The following is a 24,538-nucleotide window of genomic DNA, read 5'->3' on the forward strand; positions in this document are numbered from 1 at the left end:
TGTTCTGTAGTTCTCATTGTAGAGGTCTTTCACCTCTTTTGTGAGATTGATTCCCAAGTATTTTATTTTTTTCAAAGTTATTGTGAATGGGGTAGTTTTCCTGATTTCTCTATCTGAAGATTCATCACTTATGTATAAAAATGCCTTAGATTTATGTGCATTGATCTTATATCCCGCTACTTTACTGAATTCACTTATGAAATCTAAAAGTTTTCTGGTGGAATTTCCTGGTTCCTCTAAGTATACAATCATATCATCAGCAAACAGGGATAGTTTGAGTTCTTCTTTTCCTGTTCGTATCCCTTTAATTTCTTTGGTCTGTCTAATTGCTCTGGCTAGAGTTTCAAGGAGGATATTGAATATAAGTGGTGAAAGAGGGCATCCCTGCCTTGTTCCAGTTTTTAGAGGGAATGCTTTCAGTTTTTCACCATTTAGAATAATATTAGCCATGGGCTTAGCGTAGATGGCCTTTACAATGTTAAGGAATGTTCCCACTACCCCAATTTTTTCCAGTGTTTTGAGCATGAAGGGGTGCTGTATTTTATCAAATGCTTTCTCTACATCTATGGAAATAATCATGTGATTCTTGACTTTAAGTCTATTGATATGGTGAATTACATTTATTGATTTCCTGATGTTGAACCAACCTTGCATCCCTGGGATAAAACCCACTTGATCATGGTGAACTATCTTTTTAATATGTTTTTGTATGCGATTTGCTAAAATTTTGTTTAGAATTTTTGCGTCGATGTTCATTAAGGATATTGGTCTGAAATTTTCTTTCCTCGATGTGTCTCTGTCTGGTTTAGGTATCAGGGTAATATTGGCTTCATAGAATGAGTTTGGGAGGGTTCCCTCCTCTTCTATTTTCTGGAATACTTTGAGAAGTATTGGAATGAGCTCTTCTTTAAAAGTTTTGTAGAACTCGGCTGAGAACCCATCTGGTCCTGGACTTTTCTTTGTTGGTAGGCTTTTGATGACTTCTTCTACTTCATTACTTGATATTGGTCTATTTAAATTGTGTATGTCCTCCTCGTTCACTTTAGGCTTCATATGTCTCTAGAAACCTGTTGATGTCTTCAAAATTTTCTATTTTGTTGGAGTATAGATTTTCAAAATAGCTTCTAATTATGTTTTGTATTTCAGTCGTGTCTGTTGTGATATTTCCTTGTTCATTCCGAATTTTAGTGATTTGGGTTTTCTATCATCTTCTCTTTGTTAGTGTGACTAAAGGTTTATCAATTTTGTTTATTTTTTCGAAGAACCAACTATTTATTTTGTCAATTTTTTGTATTGTTTCTTTTGTTTCAATTTCGTTGATTTCAGCTCTGAGTTTAACTGTTTGCTGTCTTCTACTACTTTTGGTGTTGGTCTGTTCTTCTTTTTCTAGCGCTTTGAGCTGTAGTGTTAGGTCATTGATTTTTTGAGTTTTACTTCTTTTATTAAATGCGCTCCATGAAATAAATCTTCCTCTAAGTACTGCTTTCGTAGTGTCCCAGAGATTTTGATATGATGTTTCTTTGTTCTCGTTTACCTCTAAGAATTTTTAAATTTCCTTCCTAATATCTTCTGTTATCCATTCATCATATAATAGCATATTGTTTAATCTCCAGGTGTTGGAGTAGTTTCTGTTTTTTACTCTTTCATTAATTTGTAACTTCAATCCATTATGATCTGATAGAATACAAGGTAGCGTCTCTATCTTCTTGTATTTGCTGACATTAGCTTTGTGGCATAATATATGGTCTATTTTAGAGAAGGATCCATGTGCTGCTGAGAAGAAAGTGTATTCGCTCTTGGTTGGATGGTATATTCTATAAATGTCTGTTAAGTCTAAATTATTGATTGTGTTATTGAGATCTATAGTTTCTTTGTTCAATTTTGCTTTGGAAGATCTCTCCAGTGGTGAGAGAGGCATGTTAAAATCACCTAGTATTATTGTGTTATGGTCTCTTTGGTTTCTAAAATTGAGAAGGATTTGTTTGACATACATGGATGAGCCACTGTTTGGGGCATAGATGTTTATGATTGTTATATCTTGCTGATTTATGCTTCCCTTAAGCAGTATGAAATGTTCTTCCTTATCCCTTCTGACTAACTTTGGCTTGAAGTCCACATTATCTGAAATGAGGATGGATACTCCAGCTTTTTTGCTGAGTCCATGTGCATGGTATGTTTTTCCCCATCCTTTCACCTTTAGTCTATGGGTATCTCTTTCTATGAGGTGAGTCTCTTGCAGGCAACATATTGTTGGATCTTTCTTTTTAATCCAATCTGCCAGTCTATGTCTTTTGATTGATGAATTCAGGCCATTAACATTCAGGGTTATTATTGAGATATGATTTGTATTCCCGGTCATTTGGTTCATTTTTTAAATTTTATTTATTTATTTATTTTTTTGACACTACTTGGTTCCTCCTTATTTGACAGTTCCTTTAGGATAATTCCTCCCTTTGCTGATTTGCTTCTTTGTTTTTTATCTCTTCCTCATGGAATATTTTGCTGAGAATGTTCTGCAATGCTGGCTTTCTTTTTGTAAATTCTTTTAGCTTTTGTTTATCATGGAATGATTTTATTTCATCGTCAAATTTGAAGGTAAGTTTCGCTGGGTATAAGATTCTTGGTTGACATCCATTTTCTTTCAGAGCTTGAAAAATGTTGTTCCAGGCCCTTCTAGCTTTTAGGGTCTGGATTGAAAAATCTGCTGATATCTGTATTGGTTTCCCCCTGAATGTAATTTGGTTCTTTTCTCTCACAGCCTTTAAAATTCTGTCTTTATTTTGTATGTTAGATATTTTCATTATAATGTGCCTTGGTGTGGGTCTGTTGTAATTTTGTGTATTTGGAGTCCTATAAGCCTCTTGAACTTGATTTTCCATTTCATTCTTCAGATTTGGGAAATTTTCTGATATGATTTCATTGAATAGATTGTTCATTCCTTTGGTTTGTTTCTCTAAGCCTTCCTCAATCCCAATAATTCTCAAATTTGGCCTTTTCATGATATCCCATAATTCTTGGAGATTCTGTTCATGATTTCTTACCATCTTCTCTGTTTGTTCAACTTAGTGTTTTCAAGGTTAAATATTTTGTCTTCAATATCTGCGGTTCTGTCTTCCAGGTGTTCTATCCTATTGGTTATGCTTTCTATGGAGTTCTTAATTTGTTTTATTGTTTCCTTCATTTCAAGGATTTCTGTTTGTTTTTTTTTTCAATATCTCTAACTCTTTATTGAAATGATCTTTTGCTTCCTGTATTTGCTCTTTTAACTGTCGATTGGTGCTATCATTCAATGCCTGCATTTGCTCTTTCATCTCATCATTCAATGCCTGCATTTGCTCTTTCATCTCATCATTGGCTTCTCTGATCATTTTAATTATGTACATTCTGAACTCCCTTTTGTCATTTCTTCTGCCATGCTGTCGTTGGATTTTATTGATGTAACATCTAGATTTGTTTGGGGCATTTTCTTCCCTTGTTTTCTCATATTGTTCAGGAATCAGTGGGTCATTAAGATATTACAGATTTCCTCTATTGACTTATAATGTCCCTGAAGATTGCTAGTATATCCCCTCTTATCCTTCAGTAGCCTGAAGTCTTGGAGGAAGTTGATAATGCGGTTCTCCACAAGGAAGCTGCCTCTCTAGGGGTGGTGACCCTCAGGTGGGGTATATTCCCTGATAGTGGGCAGAGGTGCCTCCACTTGTTGACCAATGGTCATCCAAAGGGGAACTAGGCTGCGGGCTGAGGCAAGGCCTGTTTGTGCCTGTGTCTCTGGTTTTACCAACCTTGTAGGAAAACCTCACCCAGCAGGGAAGACCCACCCGGTGGGGAGGTCTCGCTGGTCAGTTCTCCTCCAAGAGGTTCCCCTCAATCTACAACTACCGCCTGGGCTGGACTGTCTTCCTCTGCAACTTTTCCAGGGGCCGGGACCTACCTCCTGGGCCTGGGATCCTCACCCTTTGCAGACGAATCTCCTTAGGCTGCCTCTCCTCAGATAATCTGCCCGCAGTCCTGGAAACTTCGCTCCGCCCCTAGGCGTGTCTCTGTGCGGCTCTTCCAGCAAGAAGCCACCTAGCTCCTGGGACCCTACTCTGCACCTAATCGCCTGGCTATGCGGCCCCTCCTCTGAGCCGCCACCTGGAGCCCCGTACAATAGCTCTGAGACCCAGAGACCCACCACACACCTCCTCCTCTGGATAGCCGCCCGGTTTCCGATGCAGTCACTAGGAGTCGAAGCAACTCACTTCGCGTCTCCTTCTCCCACCAACCGCCCGTAGCCTTAGGCAGTCACTCCGGGTCCAAGTGACCCACCCTGTTCCTCCTCCTCCTTAGGGTAGCCCCCCGGGGGTTCAGGAGTGGTCGCTCGGATACCAAGGGACCCACCGTGCTTCTCCTCCAGGCAGGCCACCGGTGTTCAGGAGTGGTTGCTTTGAGTCCAAACAACTCACCACTCGCCTCCTCTTCTGGCCACCGCCTGTGGCTCTGATGCAATCACTCCTAGACCAAGCGACCCGCTGTACTTCTCTTCCTCCGGGCAACCCCCCATTGTTCGAAAGCGGTCGTTCTGAGTCCAAACAGCTCGCCACGCAGCTCCTCCTCTGGCAACCGCCTGTGGCTTTGATGCAGTCACTCCTAGACCAAGTGACCCGCTGTACTTCTCTTCCTCCGGGCAACCCCCCGGTGTTCAGAAGCGATCGTTCTGAGTCCAAACAGCTCACCACGCAGCTCCTCCTCAGGCAGCCGCCCGGAGCCCCAGTGGTTGCTCCGAGTCCAAGCGTTGTGCTGAGCTGCCTCCTCTACGATGATCCCAGTGGTCCGTGTTTACCCCTCCAGTGGGGGGGAGGGGCGTCTCGCCGAGCAACTCTACTTCACAAAGTTCCCTGCGTTCCGGGGCTACCGCCCCATCCAGGATGCCTCCCCAACGGGAGAGACTCACCCTGCGGCTTTGAGTTGGTCCCAAGTCTTTCACTATTTCCTCTTTTGAATCCTGCGTCCTGGAGCAACATGAAATGCAGCCACCCTCTAGTCTGCCATCTTGAAACTCCCCCTTTTAGCATTTCTTATAGGGCAGAATACTAGTAATGACATGGCTCCCCGTCTGTCAGCTTCGCAGCCCGCCTACTGGTCCCTGCTAGGAAGTGGTAGGGGAGCAGTGGAGCAGCTGAGCAGCAGAGTGGCTGCTCAGGTGGACTACAGTGCAAGTGGGTTCTTAAGCTGACATGATGGAGTATTGGGCCTACATTTTCTTTTAGCATATTTAGCGTTTCTGGTCTAATGCCTTGTCTTTCTTCCACCTTGAGTTGAGTTTTGTGCAGGGTGAGAGATGGGAGTCTAATTTCATTTTATTAATATGGCTTTCCAGTTTTCGTAGCACTATTTGTTGAAGAGGCTCTGTTTTCTTCAATGTATGTTTTGGTGCCTTTGGTATGAAGTAACTATATTTGTGAGTTTGTCTCTGTGTCTTCTGTTCATCTGGTCTTAATGCCTGTTTTGGTGCCAAAACCATGCTTTTTTTGTTACTATAGTTCTATAATATAATTTAGGGTCTGCTATTGTGATGCCTCCTGCTTCATGTTTCTTGCTAAGGTTGCTTTGGCTATTCTGGACCTCTTATTTTTATAGATTTCAAGTTTGCTTTTTTTTATTTCTATGAGGAACATCATTGGAATTTTAATAGAAATTTCATTAAACCTGTGTAGTGCTTTTGGTATTGTGGCCATTTTGACAATATTCTGCCTATCTATGAACATGGGAAATCTTTCCCATCTTCAATTTCTTTCTTTAGTGTTCTGTAGTTTTCATTGTAGAGATCTTTCACCTCTTTTGTTAGACTGATACCCAGGTTTTTTTTTAAGCTATTGTGAATGGGATAGTTAGGTTCCCAAGTTCTCTTTCAGCTGATTCATCACTGATGTATAGGAACACAATTGAGTTGTGGGTGTTAATTTTATATCCTTCTACTTTGCTGAATTCATTTGAGTTCTAGAAGTTTCCTGGTGGAGTTTTTTGGGTCTTCCATATATAGAATCATCTCATCTCATCTTCTTTTCCTATTCATATCCCTTTAATTTGTTTCTTCTGCCTAATTGCTCTGACTGGAGTTTCAAGGACTATGTTAAATAGAAGCGGTAAAAGGGCTTCCCTGTCTTATTTCAGTTTTCACAGAGAATACTTTCAGTTTTTCTCCATTTAGAATGATTTTGGCCTTGAGTTTAGTGTATATACATTTACAATGTTGAGGTATGTTCCTACTATTGTTAGTTTTTCTAGTGTTTTGAATATGAATGGATGCTGTATTTTGTCAAATGCTGCATCTATTGACATAATTTATGATTCTTGTCTTTATGTCTGTTGAGGTATGGTGAATTACATTTATTGATTTTTAAAGATTTTTAAAATTCTTTTCAGTTATACATGATAGTAGAGTGTGTTTTGACATATATACATGGAGTATTACTTCCCATTTTTGTGGTTTTATGTGATGTGGAGTTACACTGCTCATGAATTCTTTTTTAACATAGGAAAGTTATGTCAGATTCATTCTAGTATCTTTCCCAGTCCCATCCTCCCCTCTTCCCCTTACTCTGCTCCTGTCCAATACAGTGAATGTCCCCTTCTCCCCCCACACCTTTTGGTGAGTTAACATCTGCATATTGGAGCAAACATTCAGTCTTTGGTTTTTTGAGATTGGCTTATTTCACTTAGCATGATTGTCTCCAGTTCCATCCATTTACTGGAAAAAGCCATAATTTCATTCTGCTTTATGGCTGAGTAGTATTCCACTGTGTATATGTACCACATTTTCTTTATCCATTCATCTGTTGAAGAGGATAGTTCAACACTTAACCTAGGTTGGTTCCTTAGGTTAGGTGTTGTGAATTGAGCTGCTATAAACACTGATGTGGCCATGTATGCTGATTTTAAGTCTTTTGGGTATATGCTGAAGAGTGGGAAAACTGGGGCAAATGGTGGTTCTATTCCAAATTTTCTGAGGAATTGCCATACTCTTTTCCAGTGGTGGTTTTTTTCTTATTTTCTTTCTGTCCAACCTTCTGAGTCTCTAGGCCACTCTGTGAGAGTTCAGTATTAAATCCCAGTGAGATTTATTTTTCTTACTGACCACAAAGAAAAGCTGTTCACTTTCCTGGTCCAGCACCACAGAACTGTTTGAAAAATAACCTCCTTTATTCCACCATCTTGCTTTTTTTCTCTAAAACATTTTTTTAGAAATAAGTAAATAAGCATCCAGTGTATAGATCAGTAATCCAGTTCTGTGCACCTGTATTCTAGGGGCAGGAGTAAGGAATTATTGAACCTTGAGAGGCAAATAAAGCAACAGCAATAATAACAATAAAAGAAAAGAAATACCAAACTCAAGATTTGTGATTTGATTCTAAAGGTCAAAGTACTTATGCCAACTTGTATGTCAGTTTTCTATTGATAAAATATTACTACATATTAGGTGCTTAAAACAGCAAGCACTTATCCAACACATGATGTAGATAAAGAGTTTTGACACAATGTGACTGAATTCACTTTACTAGAATCTAGTAGAGTATTCATTTTACTAGGGTCTACTTGGGCGTGGTTCCCAACCTTTAGCTGCCTGTAGGTACCTTTTAATCCCTTTGGTTGTTGGTAGAACTTAGTTTCTTGTGGATTAAGAACTGAGGTCACTGTTTTCTTTTATCCTTAAGTCAACAACAACATGTCAAGTATTTTTTGTGTTTCAAATCTCTCTGATATCCCAATTACTGAACCCGTCTTCTAATGGCTCATGTGATTACACTGGGTACTCTTGGATAATACATGACAGTTTCCCTGTTTAAGATCCAACTGCAAAATCTCTTTTGCCCTGTAGTGTAGTATATTCATTATAAGGAATTGAGGGTGTGGGGCTTACTACCTACTGCAATTTGCTTGAGTATTTATATAAAGCTACATAAAGAAATCACCAGTGGAATATGATAACTTTTATTTTTTTATTTTGATCCAGTCTGGAAACAGAACTAAGGGTTGTTTGACCTTCAGAGTTCTTTCAAATTCTTAAGGTATTACCCACACCTTCTGCCAAATTAAATGTTTTCAGTTTAATGCCAAATGAGGCTAGGATTCCAGGACTGCCCCTAGAAAGCCTCATGCTCTCAATTGTCCTGTCTTAACCTTCTTTTTCACTCTTTCTATACAAATTCCTGGAAATTTCTGCCTCCACTTTCATATAATGGATGATTTTAATATTGATTGCAAAGGAAATAAGACATCTTAAAACAAAACAAAAAACCCATGAGGTTTTGGATTTTGGAGCTTTGATTTCTGTATCTAAAATCTTTGTATCTGAACACTTTGTATCTATGCTTTAATCCTGGCTCAAAGATCCAGAAGAAGCTCCAATATAACACTCCTATTTGACTTTGAACCATATATATACCTATATATATATCTATATAGATATTCTCTCTTCTGAGAAAACTTACTTCTACATGTATGATCTCTTCAACATTTTTAGTCTGTTGTCCATTATTGAATCTTAGACCCAGAGCTAACAGACTGATCACTCTTATCAGTTGTTAGACCAGTTAGAGTCTGGTCTAACTTAAGATATGTAACTCCCAAACAGGTCAGGATTTGATTTATTATGCTCCCTTCCGATATAACCTACCCAATTTTGTATTTTACTTACTTCCCTTTATTGTAAAAAAAGTCTTCTGTAGTCAAGTCAGTCTTTTATTTTGTCATAAAAATACACTCTTTGTTTTTTTCTTCAGGCATTACTGAACCAAATTCATTGTACATTCTCCTAGTATATAATCCAATACTTTTTTCTTTTTCCTACCATGAAGCTTACTCAGACTAACATTACTAACATTTTCATATTCTGAAGTCACTCAGCCATTGATTGCTGTTAATTTTTGTCCCAGGTTTCCACTTGGAATCATAGAAATGTGAAAATGATTATTGAATGAATGAGAAAACAATAGTAGAGATTGATAAGAAAAAAGGTTTATTTATCAAATCTTTGAAGATGCAAAAATGATTTCTTTTCTGTGTAGTCCTGTGAACAGAGACTAGGAAGGCACTTTTTGTTCCTGTAGTTCTCAGGCATTTCCATGATCTGTGATAGTGGAAAGAAAAGAAAATTAAGACAAACTTGGATTTCCATGAAGAGAGAATATTCCTTTTACTTAAATCTTAGCAGCATAGTACCTAAGGAAACCCAATTAGTAAAAAATGATATCTATTACATATAATTATTCTATAAACGGCCTTCTGAACTGAGATTTCACAGAGTCCTTAGCTGTTCTCAAATGCATGTGTTTTTCTGCAATAATACACAGTGTGAGTAATATAATACCTATGAAGAATATTTATCCAGAATTTTATGAAGGAAGAGATCTGGGAGACAAACCAGAGAAATTCTGACTTCAGTTCGAAGAAGTGTGACTCATTTACCTTTGCTGCAAGGAGCACTGTACTCGGCAATTGCAAACTCATCTGAAAAAACAAACATCATTATGTGAAGTCAGTGAAGGAATCTTTTCTGTGGGAAGAACTACATTGTATCAGAAATATCAGCATCATTTACTTGATGCACTGCTTACTGCCTTGTATTGTCCTTTCAAATACTGTATTCTGTTTTATTTAGCTGCACTCTCCAGAAAGACAGTTCAGATGACATACTTGCTTAAATCTCTTATTGTTGGTTTATCGTACCAAAAGGAACTAAATATCCTAGTGCTGATTTTTAAAAATACTCGATATATTTAAAATACAGGTAGTTTCTATCATTATGTATCCAAGACAAAAAGTAGAGAATCAAACTTGGAGACAAAAATGAAGTGGCAAGAGAATTTAATGTAATAAGTCACCCCAATACATTTTTCAAACCTACATTTCTGATGAAGAATTTTAATTTCTACGTGAAAGTTGCTTGCACTCACCTGTCTCATAGTAATCATAGACTTTCACTATAGCTGGTTTCAGATCTCTTACTGGAATATCTTGCAGAACTGTGAAGGACAAACTCAATGTCTTGTTTGACACCTAGAAAGCAAAAGAGAGTTAAATGACCTTCCAGGGAGTTTTCTTCTCTTTTCAAATAGATGAATAATAAGCATCCATCTGTTTTTGAGGGAAAAAAAACCTTTTATCAACTAACAGCATACTACAAGATCCTTAAATTGTGCAAAAGTCCTTAGAATAGAAGGAAAATTTGCCAAACATTTCTTAAATAATGAACACAACTTCTATACCCCATCAGTGTCAGCACATGACTATTCATGAGGGAAATACTATGTACTTTTTACTGGTTAACTGGCTATGTCCCTTTTTAAATATTCAGAGATTTGGTACAATTTTGCTTTTCCATTTTGTGGAAATACTTGTGTAGACTTGAGGAGCTACGTAAAAGACATGTCACTGCAGCTTGTTTAAGTTTCACAGATTTTGCAAAGTGTAATTCCTATCAATGTAGGCATGCATGAACTATGCTGCCATACCTATCTATAAAATCACATTGGTTTATTGGTGGACTGGTTATCATTATCAGTTTTTATTGTTTTATTGTCCAAGTCTTGCTGATATTGACAGTGCTTCCCCCTTTTATATTGTTGATGAGGATGCTGATATAATAATTGACTAATTGCAATTGTTACTTCCTTACATTATTCAGTATCTTCAAAATGACTTGTGGACACAATGAAAACATTTTGTGGAAAATCCCTTGCTTACAGGGTCCAAATATATTCATATCCAAATATTAAGCTACTTCTATTCATAATCCTAGGAAAATTTAAATAAAAGGGAGGAAAAACATTCATTGGCATTCTCAAATTTCTAGTTTAGAAGGGATGTCTACAGAACTCATGAACTTACTTCCCAGACAACTTCCTTAGAAGGGTTTTTATTTGTATTTTTTTCAGCTACATTGGCAGGGCTCTCACCTGATCCAGGTAAATCAAGACATGATTGTTGCTGACTTCAGTTCGGTTCACATGGCTAAATCTTTCAAGCTGAAGAAAATTAAAAGACCACAATGTTAAAAATAGATGAAACCCCTGAAAGTTCCAGAGGGGAGAAAATTCTTATTCCCTATACCTTCAAAAGCTTTTTGTAAGTAAAAACGTAATATAGAAAAAGTAAAAATTAAAGATGATTTGGATGAAGAGTTTAATATGATGGCACATGGTCCATGGTAAAGTTGATTTATTTGAAAGGAATTCAATAGTCTAAACTTGGGAATTACTTATATTTCATAGTCTGTTTCTTTATGATGGAAATTTTTAAATTTTTGTTTTATTTGACTTAGAGCAATCACTTTTCTTCTCTTAACTTCTGTAATACTTAGTCATTTTCATGTTTTTCCACTGGTTCATGCTCATGTGCATGAAGATTCTAAGCTCTAGCTAAGCAGGAACCTATGATATTTTTTAACCCTAGCTCTCATGGCTTCTAGCAGAATGCTCTGCACATGGTGGGATCTCATACAAACATGCCAAATTGTAGTTCTAAGTCTGGAGATTCTATAAATCTTTGATTAGAGGTTGATTTAATATTGTTTAAAGAACATTATTTTCTTAGTGTGGGGATACATAAAACATAAATAAAATAGGGCAACCTGGTGTTATAATAAACCTACCATTTTCACTGTTGGCTTCAGGGGGATGAAGCCAGAAACCATCTTCACATCAGCAATCACCATGTTGGAGGCAGGACGGTTCCCAGTGTATCTAGGGGCCCAAGGAAGGAAGGGATTAGGGCTTTCTGTGTTATTAAATATTCCCTTTTCCAGTGTTCATATTAAATACTCTACAAATTACACATAAGTCCTTCCAAATGTCCCATGCCAGTGGTTTAGAAAAGTGGCAGTGCATAAGACTTTTTACAGAACCCGTTACAGCCTCAGAGACCAGCCCTACTCCAGAACTGGTCAAATCAGAGTTTCAAATGTGTGGACTCTGAGGGATCTGTGTTTTAAGAAAGCTCCACAGGTGATGCTTGGACTGGGGGCCTCAGATCTATGCCAGATAAAATACACTTATCTCAATCTTTTCCTGAGTAGTACCCCAATCAAATTATAATATTCTTATGGATAGATACTTTTTTGTAAGACATGTAGTTATTTGGATATTACTGCATATAAATGTATTCCCCCAAAATTGATTATATTGTATATAACTTGAGATTCATTTGTCAGTGAGAATTCTAACTAAAAAGTCACTCCTTCTTTTCAAGCTTTTCAAGAATTCTCTCTTTGCCTTGAATAGATCAAGAATAACAGGATTTTATTATATTGAAGGAATTCAAGTCACAGGTAAGGGATGATTTTTTTTTTTTAATTGAGGGGAAGCATTAACTTTTAAGTAACATTGGACAACAGTAGGTCCTGGGAGCAGGGGATGGATAATGTAAACTTCATCACCAATAAATATAAAAGAATACGCTACTTTTAAAATAAATGCAGTGTGAACATTTACTGTCACACTGTTTAACTTAATGAAGAGTCCCAGTAATAAGACTGGTTGTTACTCTTAGAATTAGGTAATATAGTCAAAAAATCTTACCTGACATTCATAGAGATCTGGAAGGTGGTGTGGGCTTTGGGTCCGTCACAAGTTTGGGGCACAGTCTGTACCTCTAAAGCAAATGGGAAGTCTTCCTTTTCTGGGAGAATATTGTATTTCAAGGATGTCTGTGGAATATTAAAGACAGAATTTGTTTTTCTCTCTTCTTTAGAATAAATTCCTTTCATCTTCCTCAGTTCTCTGATTTGCCTCATGGTTTGCTGAGCTAGGATTTTTCAATGATAACTGTGGACCCTTGTCCTTTGCCCTGAGAGTCTCACCTGGAGGTAGACACATCCTTCTCCCGTTACACTTGCACTGTATTCCCCAGGTACTGTTGGTAAGGAGACCTTCTGTAGTAACAGGCGGTTGTTGTTATCCACTTGGAATTTTGTGGAAAATGTCCCTGAAGACTGGATGGTCACCTGTGCAGCTTTCCCAGTCCTAGTAAAAGTAGCTGCTCCATATTTGGACAAAGCGTGGAGAGTCACCACTGTGTCCTGAAAGAGGAGTGGGAGAACCCACTTAGGTATTGTTATAGTTTGGAAATGGTTTGTCCCTTTTGGGTTCATGTGTTGAATGTCTGGTCCTCAGAGTGGTGAGATTGAGAGGTGGTGGAACCTTTAAGAGATGAGGCCTAGTGGGAGGTCCTTAAGTCACTGAGGGCACTCTCCTTGGAAGGGATAGGTAGTTCTTATGGGATCCCTTGGTAGCTCTTGTAAGGAGAATATTATAAAAAACAAGTCTAGCCCTACCCAGCTGTCTAACTTCCTGTTTTGAGATGTGATCTTTCCTTCATGTTTAGATACATGATTATACAGTTAGGCTTAGGAAGCTGGATGAACAGAAACAGTCCTTTATGCTTCTAATGAATGAATGTTTGTGTATGAAGAGGTGGATGGCGGAGCATGAAATGTGTCAGGGGACCTGAGAATGGAGGTTCTCAAGGCAAGATTACAGTATTTAGAGTTCCTGTGAACAGTTTGGAAGGGACTCCTAGAACTGTGGAGAAGAGTTGGTAGGAGTCTTCCTCCTCATTCTGCTGGTGCCACACCATTGCTTTAGGGAGGCTGAGTTTTGTGAATAAACGCAGGCAGAGGGTGCCAGAATTCTTTGCATTTTCTTTTTAGCTGTCTTTGACACAAAATTATCCCTCTTTATACTGACAACCTTTCAAGTTATTCTCACCTTCATTTCTTCTCATGTATTTGTCTTTTTCTAACTGAACGTTAATTAAAAAGTTCTGGCAAGTAACCAACCTGGGTGGAGGAGAAACCTCCATGGGAATTCTGTTGCTTTGTGATCCACTTCACAATGTGAGTTGCAGTAGTCAGGTCCTCTGAGGTCGGGGCTGGCTGGACTGTGAGGTAAGTGAGGAGCACATAGGCCGTCATCTCCACCTCAGCAGAGGGAGCCTGGGGTTGGTACAAAAGCCCCTGTGGTGCCCTGGGCTTCTGAGGCCGTGTCCAGTGGATAGTATTATCTGGGTGTGAGAAAAAGATACTTATAAGTGACTAAATATTCATGTTTAATTTAAGACGAATGTATCTAAACTGGAGCTGAAGAGAGGGTTACATTCTGATTGTGGTGTTTTAAACCTCTTAGCGATGCTTTCCCCTTCATGGAAATCTGAACTTGGTGTGTTTCAACCCAGTTAAGGCAGCTAATGTTGCCAGAGTCAGAACCTTTTGCCATCTGTACTTTCAGGTAGTTGGTACAGTTGGGATGATGGGGGAAAGAGATGGCAGAGGAAGGTCTCTCACTGGTTGTAGCTATTTCCTATTTCTGATGTTGTTTAGACCATATCTAGAATATGTCAAGTTTTTTTGTCAGACCTGTCTTTAGAGGTTTCTCGTGAGTATCACAGATCACATGAAACAATACAGTTCACACTCATTAGGTTGAAAAAGAAAGAAAACCTCACATTAATCCTTAAAATACTAATAGTTGAGCAACTGCATGAAATACCACATGGGTATGAAGTGTAATGGGAACAATGGGAACTGAAGTTCATTGCTGTGGGATGTCAACTGCTTCTTCAGCACAATTTGGAAATATTGAGAAAGGAAGAAGGTGTGTTTAGTCTATGATTAGTCATTAGTTTCTCAGAGTACAACTTTGGGAAACACATGCACAATAAGATAAGTACCTGAGTATTCACTGTAGCACTGTTTGTAATAGCAAAAGTTAACAAAGGATTCATTAAGAGAAACATATAAATTATAATCTGATTATATATTGTAATTTATTGTGCATCAGTGAAAAGTCATGAACTAAAATTACAGAAACATGTATGAAGACTCTCACTAATGTAATGTTGAACTTAAAAAAGTGAGAGATGAACAAATATAATATATTATATTTAAATATAATACTGCATGTCTAAAGGTGAAAATATATGAAATGTGAAAATTATAATATTACTTAAGGAATACATATGGAACAAAAATATAAAGAAATCCATGAAAATTATAATGACAAATTCAGGATAATGACAACCTCTGGAAGTGGAAGTGGTAACGGGATTTTTTTCCTGCATTGGTAACACTCTATTTCTTACACTTGGAGGGAGTTACATGGGTGTTTCTAATTATTCTTTATGCTTTTTTTGGTATATGTGAAACATTTCCCAAATATTAAAGCACATTGTCGAAAGACAAAGGTAGAACACATTTTATTGGCCATTTTAACATTTTAACATTTAACATCTGCATTTTATTTTCTATTTCTTTAACACCTCATATAGAGCTCAGTGTATGTAGAAGAATTTTATGAATATGAATAGATTGGTCAACATTATTGGTACAGTGAAATGAGATTACAACATCAGAATTTGTTCATGGAGTTCTTCCATGAATTTTTCCTTATGTTTAAGATGATATGATACATTGTGTAAGGGTTGGGTATATATTAGGAACTGATATCTTAATAATAATAACAAGCACTTTTATAGCATTTGCTAGGCCATATACTCTACTAATGTTTTCCACATATTAATACATTTACTACAACAACCTTATGAGATAAGCCCCATTCTACTGATGAAAGAACTGAAACAGACAAGTTCCTGACTTGCCCATGACCACAGGTAAGATGCTTTGGAGCTAGTCTTCAGAGGCTAAACTTCTCACTACTAAACTTATCATCTCTTATATTTCGATGTCTGATTTTATTAAGATATCTTATATCTTATATGTTGCGGACTATATATATATGTAATATATAATATATATGTGTGTATATAAAGATTCTGAAATGTCTTACTATATATATATGTGTGTGTGTGTGTGTGTGTGTATAAATATATATATGTATATACTACAAAGTATCTTACCATATATAGATATATGTATGTATATATAGAGAGAGAGAGAGAAAGAGAAAGAGAAAGAGAGTGTGTAGATAAAAGAAGGGATCAAAGAGGTAGGAGTAGAGAAGTTTTGTAATGTAATTTTTGATACAGAGAATGTGGGATGAGAGAAAGATCTTAGGTGTGCTCTCACCTTCTTTTACAGCTTCCTCATCAAGTGACTTCAGTATTTCTTTCCTCTTGTCCTGGTTACCTGCCAGGGCAAATGCATAGGCCAACAGTGCCTTGGTGTAGACATGGCTGCCATGGGCTCCTTCCTTTGCTGACTTCCAGGCTGACTCCAGGCAAAACAAGGCATTGCGGACAACAGGATGCTATGTTAGGAGAACAAAAAGGGAATTAAGCTATATGAACATGGGTACTAGCATTCCCAGGTTTAACACACAGTTTATAAACAGGAGATGAAGAAGTTTTTTGAATACATTTGTTCATCTGTTCCTCATTCTAATGGATTTTGAGAGAATAGTGTTTTTGATCTGCTATTCTCATACACACACACATACACATACACATACACATACACATTTTTGTGGCACTGAGGATTGAACTCAAGGGTGTTCAACCACTGAGCTACAGCCCCAGGACTTAAAAAATGGTTTTGTTTTGAGACAGGGTCTTGCTAAGTTGCCCACCCTGTCCGGAAACTTAATGATCCTCCTCCCTCCACTTCTAGGTAGCTGGAATTATAGGCATGTGCCACTGTGGCCGAGTGCTATCCTTATTTATAAAAGGCAGAAGCATAGACCATATATTTGGAATTCTCCCCTAAAGAATCTTAAAAGGGGATATAGCCCAGAGTCATCACTGGGAAAGTATAAGTCTGTCTTAATAGATTGGCCAAATTCTCTATTGATCTCGAAATTATTGATGCTGCTTAGAAGGAAAGCTGACAGGTTTTGGTATGTTAGTGTTTCAGAGAGCAGGTAAGTAGATTTGTTGCATGCAGAACTACCTTTTAACGGGGAGATGAGGTGGTACCTACAGTGAGTGGGAGTGGAATCTCCAGAAGGGCTATGGTGATGTAGGCAGAGAGGGTGACTTCATCTTCTACTCCTCCCTGTGAATATGGAAAAGGAAAAGACTTGAGTAATTCAGCTTTTCAGAATGCTGTTGACCAGCTCGTTCTATTGGGCTGTGTCACAAAATTTATCCTTATTCATATCCATCCCCAATGGGGCAAAGTATCACAATTCTAAGTTCCATTCCCTCTTCCTTGGTGTTATCCAGGTTTTATTTTCCTTGGATGCCTTTTGTCAGGAATTTCTACATTGCCACTTCCTTTCTTTACCCTTATAGATATCCTAATAGACACATCAAAACTAGCCCTGGAATGACTCACCTTTATGGCATTGTTGAGCAGTGACCCAGAGCTCCTGAAGCAGCCATTTTCCTTCTGCTTCTGGGAGAGCCAGAGGAGGGCCTGGGTAATGTGTGTTTCGTCAATGAAGATATATTTTCGAGCTTGGGCAAAAGTCTTCAGTACAAAGGCTGTGAGCCTGTGGGTGAGCAAGTGATGACAATGTTGTATTGTTAGCATAATTTTACCAGCAATGGGCTTCATACATAGAAGAGCCTACATAGACGACTCTACATAGAAGAGTCACCTAACAGGAATTTGTATGTACGTAGAGCTCCTACACCTTTAGTCTCCTTGATAAATCTGTAGGTCTAATATTTTCTTGCTGACTCCCTTTGCCACCAGAAGTCTAAGTATTTCTAATTTACTTATTTTTCTTAGTTATTTCAGGAGGAAGGCTTTTAAATCTCACTTTTTTTTTTCAGAGATTTCCTTCTATAGCTAAAAGAATCTTCTGTAATCAACTCTTTTATGTAATAACTTCTAATTTGTTTTTCCTGAGGGATTTAAAGGATAATGTTTCCTATCACAGTCTCCTTAATTCTTTCCTCTTTTTAATGAAAATTTTCTCAGTCAAGATAAGCATAAACTAAAAAAACAAAATAAGCTGTTAACATGGTTTATCTGGAAGTAATATGATATATTCACCGACCATGTCATTTAAAAACTCATGGTTATGGGAGCCAATTTAGAAAAAAACACTTGGTTTATTATCAACAGGGTGCATTTGGGGAACAAGTCTAACACACTTGTATTTGAATATCAGATTTTCTGCTTGCTACCTTGCTAATTGTGGTGTATTTATCTAGTCTAATCTACTATAGGTCTAATAATACATATCTTAATAGGGTTCCTACAAATATAAATGTGGGAAAATGTGAAAAAATATGGCACAGAAATGAGAGCTTAAAAAATTGTCCTTCACTTACCAGGTGTTGCCCTGGTTCCTGCCATGTTTCTCCCCAAAGGTGCTATAGGAGCCATCGTGATGCTTGTAGTTTAACTGTCTTTGGTAACCTGGAATGGAAGGTCAACGAAACAACATGAAAGATGAATGTGTATGTGGAGGCCAGAGATATTATCTTTTGTGCCTTTCCCTAAAATTTTCTGTCATACTTTAAGAAGGTTCTGAGTACTAAACATTTTATTGGAGATTGGATAGTTTTCATGAAATTAACCATCATGGTATTCATACCGTAGTAGCTATCAGGGTAGGATAAACTGATGTTTAAAAGTATTGATAAGTAATTTAAGCCTACTGGGAAATAAATTAAAATAATATCAACTTTCCACTCATTCACTGAGTAACTCACCAGTGTTGAGATAGCCAATGGCCTTGGACTTGATCTCTGGGGTCAGCTGCTGTGTTTCATTTAGATAATCCAGAACATAGATGTTAGGAGCAAAGAGAACCATGTTCTGTTCTCCACAACCATAAGGCATCTGGAGGAGATTCTGTGTGTTTTGCATTGCAGATCCCATTATATCTCCTATGAAATGGAAGAGAGGGAAGTCATAAAGTTTAGAGATTATAATCTATCTTAGGTATTAAAAAGAAGAGTGTAATTAGCTGAGCTTGAAAATAATTAGGATTTTTAAGAAGATATCTTCCATGGATAGAAGAGTGATTGGAAGCAATAAAAAAGCTCAAAGAGAGAAAGAAGAAAAATTAAAATTATATCCATTAATTTGAATAAAATATTTATGGAAAAGAAATATAGTAGAAGCTATTAATACCCAAATTCACTAGGGACTGGAAACTCACCCAAGACTGAGACAGAGGCTCGGGCAGATTCCTCTACTACATTTGGTGGCAGCTTCAAGGATAATTGTTCAGATACCTCAGCACCTAAGGAAAGAGACAAATCAGTCATAGGAAAACTATTTCTGCAATGTATATTTCTGAAGAGCTCTATAATCCCTAAGTTAAGAGTATGATTTACTCTTAAATTACTCCTGAAAAATTGGTCTTCTTTTCTTTTTTTTTCTTTTTTTTTTTCACATAGGAGGGTTTATTAAACAAACAGAATGTCTCCCTGCAGGATAAGAGAGAAAATGAGAGGAAAAAAAGAGAGAGAGAGAGAGAGAGAGAGAGAGAGAGAGAGAGAGAGAGAGAGAGAGAGAGAAAAGCAAGGAGGAGAGAGAAAAAAAGTGAGTAGGAGAGAGAAAGCATGAATGTGAGGAGAAGAAGAGAGAGTTCTTCTTTTCATAGAACAGTTTTATTTATCATCTAATACATGGCTGTTGGGATTCTAAGATTTTCCAAATTTCACCCCTGAACACATTTTTTCCCCTGTATGTAGAGTTTCATTTCAAAAGAAGATAACAGATTGATAAGACCCTAGTAATGTTGTGGTTCAGTTGCATTCATCCCATGGCTATGACAACAAGATCTATTTTTTTTTTTTGTCTACCTTCACTCTCCTTACTCAATAATGAATTGTATGAGGAAAAAAAATGCCCCCCCCCAAATTTATATATATATATATATATATAAAGAAAAATTTATATATAAAGAAAAATTCCCCCACAGCCCCTGATTTCTACAATGATGTTACATTCTTTCTTCAGTCAATTTCACCATAATATAGTATTTTTATGAAGACCTATAAAATGGGTGTGAAGAGATGTAGATGAATATAGCATTTGAACCCTTGAAAATAAAATAATTACTACCAATGGACATATATTTACTTCCGTTTAAATCTTGGTGACTTATGTGAAGATGAAAATGAGAGAAGTGTAGTATTTACTTTCATATTGCATCCTGAATCATGAGGCTAATATTAAAACTTTTGTAAGATAACAAATACCATAAGCAAACTGAAAAGAAAAATAACCAAGAGGGGGGCAATATTTTGACTCTTTAAAATAAAATATTTGCTAGTGATGAACATAATCAAATGACATTTTAATCTTGGTGAAATACATGAGACAATTAGAGAAATGTGGTATATCTTCTTTTACTACCAAAATTAACATTAAGGCTTATGTAAGAAATAAGATACCAAAGCAACATTAGAAAATAACCACATAAGAGAAAATAAATGCAATATATTCAAAAACAACTACAGAAAAAAACAGTGTATACAACTAAGGCCAAAAAAAAAAAAAAAAAGATAAAATACTCAAAGCAAATGGTCAAATGATATGAAGGCAATTTATAAATTTGCAAAAACAAACTCATATTCACTTGTGACTAGGGAAATATAAATTAAAGCCACAACAAAATTTTAATATAATTTTTTGTAAAAATATGGCAATTAATGATGATGAGTATACATTATGGATGGTAGTGGATGCACATTGTTGGAAGTATAAATGTATTTAGATAACAAAGATGGGATCTCTTTAGTTCCATTAAAACTAAGACTACAGTCAGATGGTTCCACCTTTTCCACAGAAAGTTGAACTAGCAGATATTTGGAGACAAGAACATCTTTTTGAAACTCCTGACACTTGGAAACAAGTCTGAGAAAACTGTGTGGTCCACAGAGTTGAATGAAAACCAAATTAGAAGGGTAAGAAGAACGGTCTCACTTTAACGACATCATCTCTCACACCTATGTAGGTACAATTCTAGTGGAGAAGTTTTCCTTGGGTTCGTGGTTTCTACAGGAGGAAAACAACCAGAGGCAGTTATCCGGTTCCCTTAGCATTCAAGATGCTTCCCAGGAACCCACTCTAGCCTCACCTCACTAGGAATCCAGGGGATAATATCACAACTGGACCATATGAGTCAGGCAGAAATAGAAGAGACAGAGCTCATGGTGCAAGCATATGGATCTTTGTGGCACCTATGTGTTCCTGTTCCAAAAGCTTTTTATGAGGCAGCACTACCCATGCCAGACAGAAACATTACCAGAAAAGAAAATTAAAAGCTAATATCTTTTATGAACATAGATGTAACATTCCTCAAAAATCTAACAAACTGAATTCAATAACACATTATCATTTGCCATGATCAAGTGGGATTTACCTCTGGATTGTAAGTTTAATTTACATAAACAAATCACTAAATGTTATATGTCACTTTTATAAAACGAAGGACAAAAACATGATCATTTCATTGGATGAAGAAAGAGCATTTGACAAAATTCAACATCCTTTCACGTAAAACTCTCATCAGATTAGGTGCAGCAGGAATGTACCTCAGCACAATAAAGGCAACGTGCCACCAACAGCATGGCCAAACTCCCAGTTCCAGCGAGGGGTGATAGGGGATTAGAAAAGTTTTTTAAAAGACTCACACATGCAGATTTTGAAGGTAAAGGCTGGGATCAGATGAAGTACTGCTCTCTGATGGAGAAGCAGATCTAAAAATTTAGGCCAGCAATCTTTATTTATATATGTCTCATTATAAGGTTAAAGACTATGCAAGCATTATTCTTTCTACTCAGGAAAGTTACAGGACTAGAAATATCTATGCAGCTTTTCCACACTTGCAGTGTGCAATGTTAGGAGCTTTAGTTGCAATGTGCAATGTTAGGAGCTTTGCGCAGCACTCAAGGAGGTCCATTGTTTAAAGTTACGGTTAAGCTGGCAGGCTCAGGAGTAGTAGAGCTGGTGAAACATTGTGGTTGTCTAGCATGAGAATTCCTCTATCCCTGCGAGTTATGTGCCAGAGATCAAGCTGGAAGCTGATAAGACTCTTGCACAGAGCTTCCTCTGTTGGGGCGTTACCGTAGCAACTGGGCATCTTGTACCCTTGCACAGAAACATTCCCAGGCACCATGTGTGCCATAGCCATGAGGTCATCAGAGATCCCCCAATCTCAGTCACTGCTTTCCACGGCAATGTGATAAACCCATAATTGATTACTCAGTAGTGAAAACTAGAAGTATTTCCTTTAGGATCTGGAACAAGAAAGGGAAGTCCACTCTTGCCATTTCTATTTAATGTGGTACTGGAAGTATCAACAAGAACAGTCAGATGAGAAAAAGAAGTAGAATGTGTGCAAACCAGAAAGGAAGAAGAAAAATAATTTTCTGATGACTGGAGAAAACCCTGAAGACCCCACTAAAACCTTATGGGAACTATTAAATGAATACAGTAATGTTAAAGGATACAAAATGAACACACAAAAATCAGTGAGGCTACTGTATACTGACAATGAATTGTCCTATAAAGAAATAAAAAGAACAATCCCTTTTACAATAGCTTTGAGGAAAAAAAAATGTAGGAATAAATATAACCAAGACCTATAAACTGAAAATTATAAAATATTGAAAGAAATTGGAGAGGACACAAATGGAAAAAATTCTGTGCTCATGGATGGAAATAATAATTATTAAAATGTCTGTACTATTCAAGTTAATCTATAGATTTAATGCAATCCTTATCAAAATTCCATTGTTATTTTTCACAGAACTTGGAAAAAAATTCTAAAAATGCATATACAATAATATCAGCAATGTGAATCCCAAATAGTGATCATGAGCAAAAAGAACAAAACTGAAGACATTATGCTACCTGATTTCAAACTATTTTACAAAGGTATGGTAATTTAAAATAGCATGGTACTTGCATAAAAATATATGCATGGTACCCATGTTTATAGGTGCACAATTCACAATAGCTAAACTATGGAACCAGCCTCGGTGTCCATCAACAGATGAATGGAGAAAGAAAATGTGGTACATATACACCATGAAATTTTATTTAACCATAAAGAAAAACAAAATTGTCATTTGCAGGAAAATGGATGGAACTAGAGACCACTATGTTAAAATCAGTAAAAATCAGAAGGTTAGTGGTCTTATGTTTTTCTCTCATATGCAGAAGCTAGAAAGGAAAAAGGAAAAGAAAGGTGGGTGGCATCTCATGAAAATCAAAGCAAGATCAGTAGGAGAAAGGGACCAGGGGGTAGAAAGGAGGGTTGGAGGGGGGAAGTACTGGGGAGTCATATTGGCCAAATTATGTATGCATGTATGGATATGTAACAGCAAATCCCACCATTATGTACAACTATAATGAACCAATAAAATTGGAAAAAATAATAAAAGTAAAAAATATATATATATGCACATACATACATATAAAACAAGGAACAGAGTAGAAAGCCCAGAAATGAATACACACGTGTATAGTCTATTGATTTTCAACAAAAGTTTCAACAACACACAATGGGGAAAAGGATGGTTTCTTCAGTGATTAATGTTGGAAGAACTCTATATCAACATGCAAAAGAATTAAATTGGATCTTTGTAGTACACCATATGCAAAAATTGATTCAAAATGAGTAGAGGTTTAAACATGACTTGAAATGTAAAATTATTAGAAGAAAATATAGGGGGAAAAAGACAATTATTTTGTTTTTGAATTTGACCCTAAAGTTCAGGCAACAAATGCAAAAATAGACAAATGGGATTATTATAAACTTAAAAACTGCTGCACAGAAGACAATACAATTAACAATGTGAAGAGGTAGACCAGAAGAAAATATTTGCAAGCCACGTATCTGATGAGTTGACACCCAAACTATAGAAGGAACTTAACAGCAAGAAAACAAACCAGTTAGAAAAGGGCAAGAGAACTGAATAGACATTCCTTGAAAGAAGGTATACAAATGACCAGTATACACATAAAAAATGCTTGACGTCTCTAATCATTAGGGAAATTCAAATTAAAACCATAATCGGGTATCACATCTGTAAGAATGACTATCATTAAAAAGTCAAAGAAAAACAAATATTGACCTGGATGTGAAAAGGGGAACTCTGGTGCACTGTTGATGGGGACATAAAACAGTATAATCATTATGGAGAACTGTATGAAGATTCCTTTAAAACTAAAATTAGAATTACCTCGTGATGCAACAATCCAGTTCTGTGTCTTTACTCAAAAGATTTGAAACTAGCTTGTTGAAGAGATGTCTGCATGCCTGTGTTCATTACAATACTAAACACAATAGCCAAGGTACGGAATCAGCATAAGTGTTCATCAGCAGATGGAGGGGTAAAGAAAATGCACAGACACACAGCAGAATACTATTCAGTCTTAAAAAAGAAGGAAATTCTATCATTCTGTGACAACATAGATAAACCTGGAGGACATTATTTTAGGTAAAATAAGCTGGGTACAGAAAGACAAACACTGCATGTTCTTACTTCTATGTATAGAAGTGAAAATGGTGGAACTCATAGAAGCAGAATAGAATGGTGGATACAAAGGCTGGAGGTGGGGGCAATGCAAAAATAATGGTCAAAGGATATAGTCTCAGGAGAAATAGTTTGTTTTTTAAAGTTCAGT

The 24,538-nt window shown here is 36.9% G+C and overlaps 1 protein-coding gene across 1 annotated transcript in view; it reads right to left on the reverse strand.

Annotated features, from left to right (window-relative positions):
* Positions 1–8,978: 8,978 nt before the first annotated feature.
* The window catches only part of A2m (alpha-2-macroglobulin), a 52,021-nt gene continuing 36,461 nt past the window's right edge, over positions 8,979–24,538 (reverse strand). Inside the window, exons 23-36 of the mRNA XM_047549521.1 lie at positions 19,053–19,136; positions 18,601–18,777; positions 18,217–18,304; positions 17,270–17,426; positions 16,913–16,987; positions 16,064–16,244; positions 13,820–14,043; positions 12,842–13,060; positions 12,561–12,688; positions 11,636–11,726; positions 10,941–11,009; positions 9,939–10,041; positions 9,451–9,492; positions 8,979–9,112 (exon numbers count right to left, since the gene is read on the reverse strand). Coding sequence (XP_047405477.1) covers positions 9,096–9,112; positions 9,451–9,492; positions 9,939–10,041; positions 10,941–11,009; positions 11,636–11,726; positions 12,561–12,688; positions 12,842–13,060; positions 13,820–14,043; positions 16,064–16,244; positions 16,913–16,987; positions 17,270–17,426; positions 18,217–18,304; positions 18,601–18,777; positions 19,053–19,136 — 1,655 coding nt within the window. The 3' untranslated portion in view covers positions 8,979–9,095. The remainder of the gene's footprint in view (positions 9,113–9,450; positions 9,493–9,938; positions 10,042–10,940; positions 11,010–11,635; positions 11,727–12,560; positions 12,689–12,841; positions 13,061–13,819; positions 14,044–16,063; positions 16,245–16,912; positions 16,988–17,269; positions 17,427–18,216; positions 18,305–18,600; positions 18,778–19,052; positions 19,137–24,538) is intronic.

The sequence above is a fragment of the Sciurus carolinensis genome, chromosome 4, assembly GCF_902686445.1.
Source record: "Sciurus carolinensis chromosome 4, mSciCar1.2, whole genome shotgun sequence".
Taxonomy (NCBI): domain Eukaryota; kingdom Metazoa; phylum Chordata; class Mammalia; order Rodentia; family Sciuridae; genus Sciurus; species Sciurus carolinensis.